Source organism: Neodiprion pinetum, chromosome 1 (assembly GCF_021155775.2).
Source record: "Neodiprion pinetum isolate iyNeoPine1 chromosome 1, iyNeoPine1.2, whole genome shotgun sequence".
Classification (NCBI taxonomy): Eukaryota; Metazoa; Arthropoda; class Insecta; order Hymenoptera; family Diprionidae; genus Neodiprion; species Neodiprion pinetum.
Window position 1 is genome coordinate 27675559 of NC_060232.1, and position 15771 is coordinate 27691329.

Genomic DNA, 15771 nt, shown 5'->3' on the forward strand with positions numbered 1-15771 from the left:
AGGTCAGGTGGTATTATCTTTTCTCAATACGTTTGATTGTAAGATATTTTTCCATTTACTGAAATAGATGTCAAATGTGGGTCGCAGACGTGGAATCGAAGTTTAGTATGTCAAGGTGAAATGAATTTGCACTACTCTATATTTCAAATGCACATAACGAAATTCGCATTGCAATATACGTGTCCAATTAATTGATGATCCATTGCGCAAACACCGCACTATTGCTCAAATATAATATGACGCAACGCAGGATTTTTACAAACATACATTTTACAGCAAGGACACATGTCGATTCGTTTTTCTCAGACCTATAATATATTAGCAAAAATTCGAGAAGTCTGGTTACAAGAATCTTGAAATATTTAAGTGTAGCGAAATTTGATGTATAGGAATTTATTAACCAATATTTAAGTGTTAAATTTATTGTTAGTAATGCACAGTCTAGGATATAATTACAGACAGGTGATGTTGTAAGGTATAAAATAATATTTTAAAAATATGAATTATCAGCAATTATACTTGTAGTTCGGATATGCTAGTACACCGTTATTTCGCGCAATCATCTTTCAGAGATGAAATCAAGTTAATCTCAAAACTAAAAGAAGCAGACAAATCATAATGAAGCAACATGAAATTCGGTAACACTTGGCGTGTACATCGTGGCCACAAAAAAACAGGAAAAAATTCTCCAATTTTAAGGTTTTCACTGACGAATGGCCACTGTGGTGTATTCATTTCAGCTGAATTTCGTAATAGATTTATCAGGATCCACTATAATACAATCAGAAACTAAAGTTTAATAAACATAAATAGTACCGTATACAGTATACATATTATATTTTTACGATCAGCTTAGTATATTATAAAACATAAAAATTTCAAGAAAAAAACAATTTATTTACAATTCCAACAATCGCATTTTACAGCGATGGCTCGGTACAACACTGTCAATGTATTCAAAAGCATGTGTACGAAATATTGGTTTATGTTGTCATTTTTTTTTTAGGGGTATACAACTCAGAATAACCTACAGATTAGAGGACTATTACCACGTATTATTAATGATAGCAACTAAATGAATCAGATCGGTAGAAATACCCTTTTTCTTGTTGCGTCGCGGAAAAGATATTTCTAAAAAAATTCATACCGAAGAAACGATGAACTTACGATTTGACGTTTAATGTACATTATAAAATTTGTATTATATCTCTGTAAGAATTTTTTTTCTGTCAATTACGAATAACAATGAACATCTACAAATAGCAATTAATATCATTCAGAAGCAAATTTAAAATATTATAATTACATTCCTGCAAACATACTCAAAAATAAAGTCTGATACAAGATTTAATCTTAACGGGTGCATTACATTTAGGACAAGTTTTATTTCTAGATCCGTGGAGTGTCTTTTTCAGGCACATTGCGCAAAATATATGCCCACATGTTGTAGTCATTGGTTTTTGCTGTGCACATAATGGTTCAAAACAAATTGGGCAACTTAAAACAGTTTGTTCTCCGCTGGAGGAATCATTTATGCAGGGTACAGTTGTGCTATATTCTTCAAATGGTGGTGAACTGTTGATGTCTCTGAACTCTTCTTCATTAGCAATTGAATTAACTGCTGATTGAGGTTCTTCTGGGTCAATAACTCTGCAATAAAAATATTGAATGTAAGTAATCTGGACACCATAAAATGAATGGTGAATATAATACAGATAATTAGAACTGGATAGAAATTTAATAACGTCTAGCTTTGTTGATAAGAAATTTAACGAGATCATAACGTAGATACAAATTTTTTTTTTGCCTACTTTTGAATTAAGGACAATATGCATAGTAAGAATTCATAAGATTAATTTTCTGAAAACGATCAAATTAGTTCGAATATTTGTCATGATCAATGAGATCTGAAGGTTTGAAATTTGGAAGACTTTAAGATTCCAACATATACCGCAAAGGAACAGAATTATAATTGAATAGAAAGCTCTGCTAAAAAATGTTGTCTTTATTGAATCTGTAACAGAAGCAAGGTAAAAGTAATACCCAAAAATAGTATTGATATGCAAACTATTCACTAATTATGGCTTCCAACTTCTCACAAAACTTTATTGTCTTTGATCGCTAAATAACTCTTTTTGAGGTGAAAAATAAAGATAAGTTTAAGTTCTGAGATAAAACATGATTAGATACATGTCTATACCGTAGTTTCGTTGCCAATGACTTATTGAACTGACTGAATAGAACAACTCACTGAATGAAGGGATCATCCGGCGTGTAAATTCCTTCTGTATAAGATGGATAGAGATGAAGCTGAGGCATAAATCTTGGAAGACTTGTTGGCTCCTGGGGTGGCAACAAGCGCCTTTGGAAATTGATAACATCTCGCGGCGGTCTGGTTAGATCCTCAAGATCATTCTGAGATATTGGTATGTGTCCTTCAAAGTTAGACATGTTTCTTGGCATATTAGGTGGACTTTCAGATGTCCCTAACCGTCCCAGCAAGTAGTGCGATAATGGTGTTCGTAATGGTCTTGGCATGGTACTACGAGTATGCATAATTCTCGGTTGCACCGAATTCATAACCGGAGAATCACCGGTCAGGTCAATAACTTCATTCGTGGAATCTAGTCGTGGGCGTGACAAATCTAATACCCTTGTTCTGTCCATTATGGTGCGTAATAATTGTCACTTTGTAATCACTTTTCGATCAATTCTTGTCAATGGCTTCAATTTCAACTGGAATCTGAAAAACAATTTGCCATAATTCCACTTTAATTTTACCCAAAATGAATCTTCCTGATCAATGTAGCTAATCTTTAAGGAAAAAAATCACAACACACTGTTCCAAGTTCTGTAACATGCTTTCAATATGAGCAACAAGACGAAGCAACTTTGAAGGTCAGGAATAAAGGCACAGTGGTTGTGTATTTGTTGTATTGTTGATAACGGCATGAAATTTCTAAATCAAGAAATATAAACGTACTTACGCTCATTGTGACATTAACTAGAAACATACTTACTTCTATGTCCGAGATTATTGTTTCATCAGTTTTATATGCTAGAAGAATGGCTCTAATTTATACGTAACTGATAAGACCAAGATAAACCACGCAGTGATTCGAGCCATTAATTACTAGTATACCCGGAAAAATACATGCAATGAATTTCGAGGTTAGACTACCGTTGTTATTGTCGTTATTAGAAATGAAATGATATAACTATTATTACGAGACTTCCCCAGGTGCACTAGACATGCTTCTAACGTTAGCATATTCTCCATGGCTTATCTACGTTCCAACGTCTTTATTTTATTGTTTAGTTACCAAAATTGCGTCATGTCCAAAATCCCAAATCCATCCAATCCATGCATCCAATAACTGTCAAATATACAATATGACTCAGTAGGGATTCACGAAACAGCCAGCTGCAGATATGGTGTGTGTGTGCGTATTTCATGTGACATGCATTGAACAAGGAAAGTCAGGAGGAGTATGAACGGAGTGCCACAACCAGAGTTTGTGTTGAACGAGTGCAGAGCCTGAGAGAGCCTCACTTGTGTTTTTCTTGTCCCCGACTTATTGTTAGTAACGCCCTCTGACGCGAAATACGTGTCGAGATAATGCAGAGTCGAATATTATTATGCCTATGGAATGACGAAAGGTACAGACTGAAATTTTCATATAGCCCCGTATGGACGCCGTAAATTTTTCAACTACGCAAATTTATGTGAGCAAAATTCAGCAATATCAATCTCACTCCAACGGATCGACAAAAAATTTTTTATCTAAATAGATGCACAATAAACATACACTTGGTTTACTGTTAACCGAGGTAGAAACCTTTTCTAATTGATAAAAAGGATGGGAGACATAGTCGAAGAAATTGATCAAAGGATGGAGATATATAGTTGTTCCTGTATGTACTTTATGTAATTTCAGTACACATGTTTAATGCTTAACTCGTACCGTTAAGTGAATATAATAATGTGTATCTTCAGTCAACGCTCATATCTTCATTCCAAAAGAAGATGCAGCTGACATATAAATATAATTTCTTAACTGAATATTACTTTTTTTTATTTCTTAACTTAATAAATACAGTTTACTTACAGTGGAGAACCCAAACCTTTCTACACAAAAATACTACTTGTAAATATTTTTTGGAAATTATGCAAGACTCGATCGTTACTAATGTTTGAGTCCATGCTGTAACAAACCCCGATGAACCTCAGGTAATCATTATCACAAAACTAATTTTAAAAGTTTTTTTAAATGATCAAGATTCTTTTTTCAACTTTTACTCATATTAGCTGGTGAGATTGCGACTCTGTCCGCTGAGGTATTACGATTGCACATGCGTTACACATTATCGAAGCATGATTTTTATTGACAATGAGTTAAATTCACGCAAGAATAAAATTGTCATTTGAAAAAATACAATATGTTAGTATTTAGCCAGTGAAAATAATTTCACTTATGCTCGTTTCCACACCACCGCAAGCGGTAGAGCACCCAGCGCGTTTTTTTTTTTACGTGGTATCCCCAGTAGGCCTACTCCACGAAGAATACTTGCAAGATCGATCTTACGTTCTTCGAAAAATTGCAGATGGCTTTTTTCACATGTTAATTATGGTAAATTGTTTTTCACAATCAATTAGTTCTCGCGTATATTCGCAGTGTATTCGAAATTTTTCAGTTCATGTAACCTTATAACATAACGATGAAAGATGACCGTTTTAATTATGGATAAAGGGTAATTGTTTTTATCTTGTAGGCGAACGGTGATTGACTTTGGATGTTCGAGCAGGAGTTTTTTTTCTTATGAGGTATGAGATAATCACTAAAATGGGAAACCTGGTACATATGCAAAACAATTAACAACTAAACCAAGATAGAAAACACGGATCGCTGTATGACGTTGTCATTTCCCTATCGGAAGACGATGCAGAAATCTTTGAGAAAATGGAAACAAATCGTAATAGAATAAGCACAACCTCCAAAATACGACAGATCTATATAATTCTACAGTGAAATACAAACCGAACATGACCTATGAGCGACTCGAGAAAAAAAGACTGACACTAAAACGTTCGAGAATAAAAGGCTATAAAACCATTGAAAAAAAATTAGAGCTTAATAAATTTTACCACACTTTGTGATCATGACGATTCTGAACTACATCGCTAAATCTATATATCGTTGAGAACAAGATGACTGACCCTGAACCAGACCTAAACGAGACCTAAGTCTAAAAAATGAAACTTTAACTTTTCAGTATAGTCAATAAAAGTCAGTTAACTGGAACGGATGAAAATGCAATTAGTGATATATGTCGATACAGGCAAAAATATACTTAGCTTAGATAAATAAACAATATAATTGACGAAAAAAGAGACAAATTAATTAGTTGAAACAGATATAAGATTCGATTAGCTGAAACAGGCAAGAGGTTTAGATTAGCTGAAACAGTCAAAATGTTTGATTAGCTGAAACGGACAATAGTTTGGTTAGCTGAAACAGGCAAAAGGTTTATTAGCTGAAAGAGCCAGAAAATTTGATTAGCTGAAACAGACAAAAGGTTTATTAGCTGAAAGAAACAGAAAATTTGATTAGCTGAAACAGACAAAAGGTTTGATTAGCTGAAACAGACAAAAGGTTTGATTAGCTGAAACAGACAAAAAGTTTGGTTAGCTGAAACAGACAAAGGTTTTACGAGCTGAAATAGACAAAAGGTTTGATTAGCTGAAACAGATCGAAAGTTTGATTAGCTGAAACAAAGAAAAAGTTTGGTTAGCTGAAACAGACAAAGGTTTTACTACCTGAAACAGATAAAGGTTCGATTAGCTAGATTGCACAAAGGAGTGATTATCTAAGACAAGAAAAAATTTCATTAACTTAAACAGACGAAGTTATGGTTAGCACAATCACATAAGTCCATACAATGACAAAAAATGGGTCGAATCCGACATGATATTCACTCTAATATTCGTTACTTGAATTATTCAAGTGCTGATGAATCAAAAAATCCTGAATTTTTTGAATTGACATCGCTTTCTGCTTTGAGTTATTAAAGTGAATATCTTTTCCGACTGAAAAATCTATAATTCTCAGTGCATTTGTTAAAAAATTGGTTTTGTAGCCCTGAAAGAGAAAATAATATGATCAGTTAAACGAGTATTTTGGCGCGATGAGCGCCGGTTTTCGAATGCCGCGCTTTCTCTCATAACTGAAAGGTATCAAGTCCACGCGCAAAAAGGCTGCGTGGAACCTGAAAACATTATTATTCGTCAAAAAATTGACCTATGAGCTGAAAGATCAGCACATCGGGAGTGCGTAACTCTTTTATATACTGTTTGCAAAATCGATGCGCAAAAATCGTGCCTGATTCCCGTTATTAATTTACGCGCAATAAGCTGCGTCCAATTGTTGTGATTAATCTACGCGCAAAAAGGCGCGACAGATTAAACTGTCAAAAAAATTGTACTATCTGGGACTTGTCCCAAAAATTCTGTAGAAACCCAATCCACATCTGCATCTTTTTGAATTAGATACATTGCTATGTGGATTGTTCTTCTCAGATTACAAATCGAAATTGGGAGTGAGGTTGGAGGAGGGCATGCATTATTGTGTGGCGTGACGGTCGGCGGTCCTCTTCGACGCGAAGTCTTCGAGCTCAGCATCTCTCCCCATCTAGCGTACCACGGAACGCGATAGATGGTCCAGAGATGCGTTTTGCCCATTCAAACGATCACAGAGATCAATTCAATGGAATAATGATCGGTAATGACTAAATAATTGAATTAAATAACCATTAAAAAATGGTTGCAGTGACAAGAAATAGGAAATTCAATTTCATTAATATTCAAATGCTTACAGATAGTCGAGAGATTCGAATACAGAGTCTTTTGGGAAAAAATATCTATGATCGTTTGACGCTGTAGATTACAAAAGTTAGTAACATCACGGCACATCGCGACCTTCCTACCCTTGCCTGTTTCCCACAACGGAACCGCCCAACGGAAAGGAGACTCACACACACATGCATAAACCCCGCGACGCATCCCAAAACGTCCACCTACCTACCCGGTTACCTATATTCGATCTAAACGATTCTCCATTTTTTCCAACACACATCAGTCTTCATCATTTGCGCCGTGGTCACTGACTTACATTTTCGTTGGTTACCTGTTGGGAGCAAAATGTTTTTGCATCATAGTCTGCCTACTCAGAATACAGTATAGCGGTTGTATCCCGCCAACCCTAATATTGTACGTATTATTTTATTAAATATTGGCAGACTATCGGTACATTAACATTTTGTAAAATTGATTAAAAACATCCTGCATGCCAAGTAGCATTTTTCCAAGCGAGCTAAACCTGCAGTTGATCAATACTTGTTGGCTGTCAAATGACTCAAAATGATAGATAATATAAGATGCAATTTGATTACGTTACGTTATGCCAAACTTTGGAATTTTATCGGTTTAACAATAATGTGAATAATTGAATACGTTCAAACCTCAGGTGAACCCATCACTTAAACGACATCATCGGTAAATTCAAACGCAGATTATTACATCTTTTATAGAACACAATTCTATCTCGCGAATGCCGAGTAAGCGATGGTTACCTGTCGCGATGCTCATTCCACGCTTAGCAACGTGCAAAATTTCTAACTTCAAGTAAGCTACGGTAAATTAGGTAGCGAAAAAAAATTATTCGACCGAAAGTCAAGCACGTTGCGATCGTGAATGAGCCTATCCATGCAGCTAAGAAATCGAAGATTTGTGTAACAATTGTTACCGCCACGCCACGTGACAGAGGAATCCCAGGGAAATACCCGTAACCTATACGTGCAAACTCACCAACGTTGCCGAGAAATGGAAAAGTTACTCGGAAGTCTCTGCTTAAATCTGGGAAAAACAAAACAGAACACTTGAATTAATTTAGCAAATTGGCATTTCAGTTTTCAAATTAATTATTACTGTTGTCTAGTTTCATACTTATGCATTGCATGTTATGCAAGAACAAAAGTTCGGCTTTATATGTACCACTTTGAATTATTAATCAATAATTAAAATAAGTATTGTTACCTCAACTCTGGGCTGCTTCACACTTTTACATGTAGTAGTTCTTGCAGGATCTCAGGTTTGTTGATGAAGTGACGCACTTTTTACATAATTCAGATCTTCACTAATCTCTTATAATCCAAAAATCCGCACCACAATAACACTCGATTCTACACTTGCTTTTTGTGCTGTAGCTGGTCTGTTTGAACCGACTGAATAAACTTGCTAAAGAATGCAGCTGCGCATTTGCCGAAAATCAGCTAAAAAATAAGAAAATTTACGCTCGGCGCACAGAGTCAAAAAGAGACATCACTGAAATCTGAAGTTACACAAAACAATGAAAACTCGGGACACGAAATTCACTTTCAAAGTTTGCAGGATGTTTTTTGTTTCAGTAACTTGGTTTTTCTTCAGGCTACACAATGCATCTCATGTGTTATTCACAGATTAGTATTGTGGAAATACACTGATCGAACAACGTATCACAACCCGAACAACGCGGTCTGAATATCGAACTGATACTGAGAGCGCGTGATCTCGCTCGGATTCCTTGGAAACGACTGATGCCGCACGGCGCTCAGAAGAGAGTTAAGTTAGTTCTTTGAAGAACTGAAGACAACAATTCTCCCGCCCCGCCCTCTCTGCCGCTCTATCCATGGAGTGGGGGTAGCTGTACGCACCTGCCTAGCTATTTTTCCCCTCTCGTGGCCCCCATTCCATGAGTAGAGCGACAGAGGGGCGAGAGAATTATTATCTTCTGTCCTTTAGAGAACCAATTCAAATCCGTTTACGGGATGCTTACGCCGTTGCTTACGCTCCTAACGCGTCATTTACAGGAATATTCGAGATATCTCTATGGTCTCAACGACCGGGTGAAAACACCACGTAAGCTACGCGCAAAGTGATCAAATGTTTAGAGGATTACCGCAACATGCGACGTCAGGCGAAGTTTGAATTCTCCTACCACTTACAATGTATATCCTCGGTCAAGCATCACGGAAGCAGTGGACAATGCAGAGCATATTTACCATAGCAAGGTGCCAGTGTAGTGCTCGAAATTGAACGAATCACAAACTTTCGCATGAATAAGAAGTTGGTGAACCTTGTAAGTTCAAAATTTGCTGCAAATAATTGTCTATCATCTACTAGTTGTATCTCCGTCAAAAAGCTGAACTGGGTTTACCCAAAGGATTCACCGTTTCCAATCAATCGTATCGAGAAAGAATCCGATATATTTCACTGGATAGATAAAATATTTATGAGTCCATAACAATATTTACTCATTCTTCATTTATTTATACGCATATTTGTATTCAGCCAAATTTGATAAGCATCTGAGTACTTTGCGCACAACTCGCCTGGCACTTTCCTGGCGTAATTTAATCAGTGACTATCGAGAAACTCACACTCGGTAATTGATATCGGAATCGTAGACGTGTTGCTTGTGAAAAAACGAATTATTAAAGTCAAAACAGTCTCCGAATTTCATTCTTTCGTGCAACTTTAGCTTTAGCGTTACTGACAGATTGAGATTGCTCTCGGGCGGACTTTTAATTCTCCGATAATCTTCTGTTGCGGTTTTCTTTCTAACATTCTGATAAAACGAATTCAAACTATAGTCTAATTGGAATGCTGACTCGATCGATTTTAAAGTTACCTTGTTAATAAAATACGGGATAAAATATCATACCTAATTACGGGAACAAACTGCAATAACGTTGATTGATTGTAGTGATTCTCTGAATTGAAAGACCCTGTTAATTAATGAATCTTGAAAGACATCAGCAATAGCTGGACAAATAAGTTTGTTGCGGAACAGTAACAGGTATGAAAAAATCCAAATCATTCTCGCTTGATAATGTAATCGATAATATTTTCCAATGATGGCATGATATATAACGTTAAAATTGCAGGTGTTTAACACAGGGGATATGGATTTTGATTACGAAAAATTAATAAAATGATGTGATCTTACAACTGATTATAGAAATAAATTGCAACTAGATTGATCAAAGTTAGTGAATATCTGAATTAGTTTTGACCCTGGCGTTTGATTTTTGAAAACAAAATGCAGAAGCTGAACTGGTCGCAATTTTTTTGTAATTTCTGAATGAATAATCGGAGCTATTCAGGATCCAGCAAAAGCATTTACCGACAGAAAAATAAGGCTAACGAGGGTTTGAAACGATTCAGGCCAGATTATTCTACTAACTGTTTACCTTTGCGTTTCAGCTATTGTTTCTCTGCCTGATCTCGTGCGAAAAATGCTATTAGTAGGTACAGGCAGTAAGCATAGACTGCAGTTCTAGGCAAAAAATGCGTGCCACTGTAACAAAAGATAGAACAAATCGCGGTAAGAATATCTATATTTCTCTTATGTACACAGGCAATAGGAGATTCAGATGGATTGAGACTGACCGGGTATACGTTCAGTCTTACAAACCGGGCGTACAACAGGCAAACCATAGACGGTAGAAGAGATGAGCAGTTCATGCTCTACGTCATCTACGTTTACGGCTATTATAATTCTTCTCGGTGGAATAGACCTACTGGGGATGCCACGTTAAAAAATACTGGGCGGACATATATACAGGGTGAGTTTTTTATCTTGAGACATCAAAATATCTCAAGAAATACGCATTGTACAAAGAAATGTTCGAGACTAAAGCTGTTTGATTTTGATGGGGAAAACTAACCCCGTAAAATTCAACCCTCCACCCCAACCCCTGAGGGCGTGAGGGGTAGTAACTTTGAAATCTTAAATGGAAACCACTATTTTTTATTGCAGTTTCAAATTGTCCATGAGAAAATGCACAAGTCTTATTCGAAATTTCTTTTTCAACGGATACAGATGGCGCTGTAATTATTAAAAATCAAATTTTTCATGAAGTAGTACGTGTTAAACGGTTCCAAGAGTACGATTTGGAAACTATCGGGTTGCTTGTTTTTGTGTGATCTTTCACATCAAGTTCTCAAAATGGTGACCTTCCACTTCGATGCATTTGTTGATCCGCGCTTCGAATGATTGTACACAACTGAGAAGTGTCTCTGGTGTTATTTTCGCACAAGCATTTCTGATTCGCTGAATCATGTTCTCACGAGTCGTTGGCACTTCTTGATAAACTTCACCCTTTTGAGAACATGATGAGAAAGATCATTCAAAAACAAGCAATCCGATAGTTTCCAAATCGTACTCTTGGAACCGTTTAACACGTACTACTTCATGAAAAATTTGATTTTTAGGAAATTACAGCGCCATCTGTATCCGATCGAAAAAAAAATTTCGAATAAAACTTGTGTATTTTCTCATGGACAATTTGAATCTGCAATAAAAAATAGTGGTTTCTATTTGAGATTTCAAAGTTACTACCCCTCACGCCCTCAGGGGTTGGAGTGGAGGGTTGAATTTTACGGGGTTAGTTTTCCCCATCAAAATCAAACAGTTTTAGTCTCGAACATTTCTTTGTACAATGCGTATTTCTTGAGATATTTTGATGCCTCAAGACAAAAAACTCACCCTGTATAATAATAGTAATGTTTAGTTGTCTTCGTTTTGTTATATATCGTAGTGAAGAATTTCCAGATTCGAGATGTACTGCAAAAAGTGCGGTATTAAATTAAAAAATTTCTTCACAGACTGGAAAGTACAGATTTATCGGTGTGAAATATTCAAAACTATGGTGGCATCAACGTGATACCTAAATGTGTCTTTCATTGACATCAACAGCAAAGGGTCTTAACTTTTACGATCTGTATCGACTTACATAGTACTTTGAGATTTTCAATAGTGCGCATACACTTATTTAACAAATGTGTAATTTGTTTAAATTTAACAATTGCGTCAAATGATGTAAATCTTTGTGTATGAATACGAATATAAAAAAGAATAAACTAGTATTCCGAGACCGAAGTAAATACCGAACTAAGCTATTTACCAACTCAATATTTATAATAGTAAATTCTCTTACCGCTACATTCTATATTCAAATATTCGAATGCGATGCCAAGGCCAGTTTTGGGGAAAGCCCTCATATCTGGTGAATTTATCAGGTCAGAGAACCTTCCGATTTTCAAAATATATTTCGTAGTCGATGATGTAAAGTGTGTATTGATAACAATTCAATGGAGAATTCAAAATTTAATAAACTTTTATCTAATAGTTCGCAGTAACAGTGATGTTTTCGATTTATTTTTGTGAATAGCAGAAATCATAACGAACATGAAAAAATTACCCTTTACAACTACATCTCAAGAATAAAAAATAGTTTTATTATGTTTATCACTTACGTTCAAGTAGAAAAGATAACATCACATTTTATTTCAATGTATTTACATGAACGAACAAAACTATAGCTTAAATACTAAACTTTACTTCTTAAATGTGAAATAGTATTTTAAGCAAGTTGTCTCAACAGCGTCAACAGGCTCAAATATTTCGAAAAAATAAAGAAATAAAGAATAAACACCACTCGGTTGAAATATCTTCACAGAAGAATCTAAAACCAAATTGGTGCAAAAATTCACATTTCCATCATCACTGTATGGCTTCCACGTTCCAGAACTAACTTGCAAATTATTGAATCACAGCATTTTGACGACCAATTCAATTATTACCTTGATAAATGATGAAACGTAGTAACCTTTCAACACTGAAAAACTTGTGCTTTTGATTATGAAGAAATGATTTCTGGTCCATTCAAGAAATTCTCTGATAGAATACATGACAAACCAAAAAGTAAAGGGTGTTTTTTGACAATCAGTTAGATAAGACGGGTCTGCAAATAAGACTAGGGCAATTTTTGCAGATGTGGTCAATGACAAGTTAAGGTAACTATAATCTGTGCCCCAACCAACAAACCATTTTTCTTCATTACAAAGAAAGGCAAATTTTAATACTTTGTCGGTCATCGATTACTAGAAAATTTCGCTTCATACAGTAATTCAAATGTGTACATGCTATTGCAATTGCGCTAAATAACTGTCCATTGCATTCAATATTTACGACTAACAATTTATTAGTAAACCTTGTACTGTTCAAATATGTTTTTCTCAGTTTCGTATAACTTTCTGCAATAGATCTATCAATGTTTGTTAATGTATAGTACTATATGGAATAAAACAATACAAAAGTTGCGCGAAATTCAAAAACAGTTGAAACTAATGTACATTAGCAGATAAAGAGCTTGGTAAAGATAAATGATAAACACCTAAATGTTCTGTCTCTAGCGCATCAATTTCACATCACTTCCATACTGTTTTGTGTGTTTTCTGTGAAACCTAAGGTAGACGACGGGGTATCTTGCGTAGTTTCTTCCATTGTTTGCTCTGCCATACTATCGGAGACATTGGCACTAGTTGAATTCACTCCATCGTCCCAATTTATTTTGAACCGGGTCACTCGTGGTTTGTCACCAAGTATATTTCTCTGAACTTTCTCAAACAGGGGTTGGGTGGGAGGATTTTCACGCAATTCTGTGTCTGTGTAATCATTGTTGATAAAGTAACCAACACGAACAAATTCATGACCCCGGTATGAACACGTTAAAAGAACCACAGTCACTCCTAAGGCGTCATTTACAGGAATTCGACTGACATCTGGTGGGTCCGCCTGTAGGAAACATTTTAGCATTAAGATTCTTCTTCATCGAATCGACAAGTTTTCATTTCACACAAATTACATGCCATTGCTGAATGTGAATGATTCAACTGAGAAGTAGCAATTTTTAAGAAAGTAACTCACTTCAGTTGACACCATTTTTATAGGGTTCCGATATAAAATAAGAATGTTGTCATAAGAATTTCTTCAAAGATATCAGGCATTCTAAGTGTAAAATATAATTTCTTAAAAAGGGAGGCTCCGGACTTTATTTTATCGCATGAGGAAGGCAATTATACAGGAAATTCTGAATAAGCAATTGTATATTTCAATTATCATTGTGACAAATGTTCAGGATTGGAGCTTCAAAATTTCAGAAAGATAATGATTTTTTGAAACTATTTCAAAGAACTAAAAAATAGTAACTCTATTATAATGATTTACATACTGTTGTTAATGTTATTATAAATAACTAGAAAGGTGTTTCAAACAATCCCACATTTTGGGATTTTCAAAGCGGTTGTTTTTGGTTAATTTAGAAAACTCCACCACGGTTTTGCTATTTTTGAAAAATGGAGACACCACTTAATCTCTTGAAAACACCAGAGTAAATAATAATTAATAATTACTGCCTACACCCGCCATACCTGATAGGGTATGTTCCCAGAAGTCAATTTTTGGCTTGTACAGGGTAAAGAAGGGGATGGCTCAGTAACCATCATTATGCGGTTGCAGCCGACTTAAGATGACATAAAACATTATTTTGCAAATGTTCCTAAATTATGTTTGAATCAAAATTTAACAGTGAATTGTAAAAATTATTATTCCACACCATTTTTATTAAACATATACATTTTTTGGTTCAATAAACATTCAAACAAAGTATCTATCTAAAATTTCAAAAACATGTCTGTAGGAATCTTTGGATATTCATATTGCCACTTATTGTGAAAGATGCATAAAAATAAATCTTGTTAATCACATACGGGTAGACAAATTTCAAATATTCAAAACCGATATCAGATTAGTACTGTGGTTTCAACCGGGGGTGGTTATTTCATAACTTTTACCAAACGGTAAGCCGCTTTAAGCGTTTATCACTTTCAGCATGGAGAATAAAATTATAAAATAACCCTTCCGAGTGTTTATCTGGTTTTAAACAAGAATTTTACAAAATCTTACCTGAAAAACAAACATATGTCTTCCCTCAGGAATGGGTCCCACGTAAATTGTATCGAGAACCTGATCAAATTCTTCCGACTCTGCACTACCAACATAGATCATTTTCCATTCCAAATCTGTTGAAAAATGAAATAGAAGATCAATTACACATTGAGTAGCTCAGTAATAAAAGTTGGCTTCGAAAATTTTTTCGCCCTAGTTGACTCAAGTAAGGATGTCAGAAATGAGGGATTGAACTTTCGCAGCCAAATGTCAAGAGTTCAGATTTTCTTTGGCCTGACTTTTCATCGTTATGTTCTGCCAGGTTTTTGCAAACAACTTTAGCATGCTTTGAGATATTCATGAATTATCTGTATATGCAATAACAGCGTCAGTGTCGTTTTCAAATACATACCTTCTTTCAGTTCTTCGATGCATTCGAAAGTAACTTCAAATTGGAAAGGATTCAAGAAAGGCGAAGGATTATCCAAAACGGCTACATTAGCGAGTTGTACCTTGGCCATTATTAAATTTTTAGAAAGCTAATGATTGAGTATGAACGGCGTTAAAGTTTGCTGGATATTCACAAAAGGATGAGACTAACAATTTCAAGTGAGACGGTAAGTTAAATCAAACGAGTTACGGATATTTTTTAATAAATTTAACAGACAAATAATTATTTCGCGCTACTTGGAGGTTGGTTTGGCGGCAAATGAGACAAAAATATATTTCTGTTTTTGTCCACGGAATAATCTAAGGAGTGAACGCAGCCTAAAAGATGGTTGGCATTGGATCCATTTTACTTCCAGCCATTCCTGGCATTGGAGTAACGGCCTTCAAGTAATCACTTCATTGGTAGATTACTAAGCTAACGTCATAGTAGGAATGGCGGTCATTTATGAAAAATCATTTAATTTCTTCATTTGTCATAGATACAAAATCGTCG

The 15771-nt window shown here is 35.3% G+C and overlaps 2 protein-coding genes across 3 annotated transcripts; both read right to left on the minus strand.

Moving 5' to 3' along the window:
* Positions 1-377: 377 nt before the first annotated feature.
* On the minus strand, positions 378-3540 carry LOC124210811 (uncharacterized). Of its 2 annotated transcripts, none has more exons than XM_046609193.2 (3): positions 3324-3540; positions 2252-2743; positions 378-1650 (listed from the first exon to the last, which is right to left on the minus strand). In XM_046609193.2, the coding sequence occupies exons 2-3, from the start codon at positions 2665-2667 to the stop codon at positions 1323-1325; spliced, it is 744 nt and encodes a 247-aa protein (XP_046465149.1). In that variant the 5' UTR covers positions 2668-2743; positions 3324-3540; the 3' UTR covers positions 378-1322. The 2 variants fall into 2 exon arrangements, with proteins under 2 accessions (XP_046465149.1, XP_046465150.1); XM_046609194.2 differs by lacking the exon at positions 3324-3540 and adding an exon at positions 3021-3302.
* An 8776-nt stretch (positions 3541-12316) lies between these two features.
* On the minus strand, positions 12317-15582 carry asf1 (histone chaperone asf1). The gene is made up of 3 exons (XM_046637092.2): positions 15241-15582; positions 14847-14962; positions 12317-13676 (listed from the first exon to the last, which is right to left on the minus strand). The coding sequence occupies exons 1-3, from the start codon at positions 15347-15349 to the stop codon at positions 13305-13307; spliced, it is 597 nt and encodes a 198-aa protein (XP_046493048.1). The 5' UTR covers positions 15350-15582; the 3' UTR covers positions 12317-13304.
* Between the last annotated feature and the right edge of the window lie 189 nt (positions 15583-15771).

What these genes read in the sequence shown, in the direction of transcription:
- LOC124210811 (XM_046609193.2), bottom strand. Translation starts at nt 2,667, where the DNA reads ATGGACAGAACAAGGGTATTAGATTTGTCACGCCCACGACTAGATTCC. An exon ending in CCGGATGATCCCTTCATTCA is followed by an intron (nt 1,651 to 2,251) that starts GTGAGTTGTTCT and finishes TTTTTATTGCAG; the next exon opens with AGTTATTGACCCAGAAGAAC.
- asf1 (XM_046637092.2), bottom strand. Translation starts at nt 15,349, where the DNA reads ATGGCCAAGGTACAACTCGCTAATGTAGCCGTTTTGGATAATCCTTCG. An exon ending in CATCGAAGAACTGAAAGAAG is followed by an intron (nt 14,963 to 15,240) that starts GTATGTATTTGA and finishes ATTTTTCAACAG; the next exon opens with ATTTGGAATGGAAAATGATC. An exon ending in GACATATGTTTGTTTTTCAG is followed by an intron (nt 13,677 to 14,846) that starts GTAAGATTTTGT and finishes TGTTTCCTACAG; the next exon opens with GCGGACCCACCAGATGTCAG.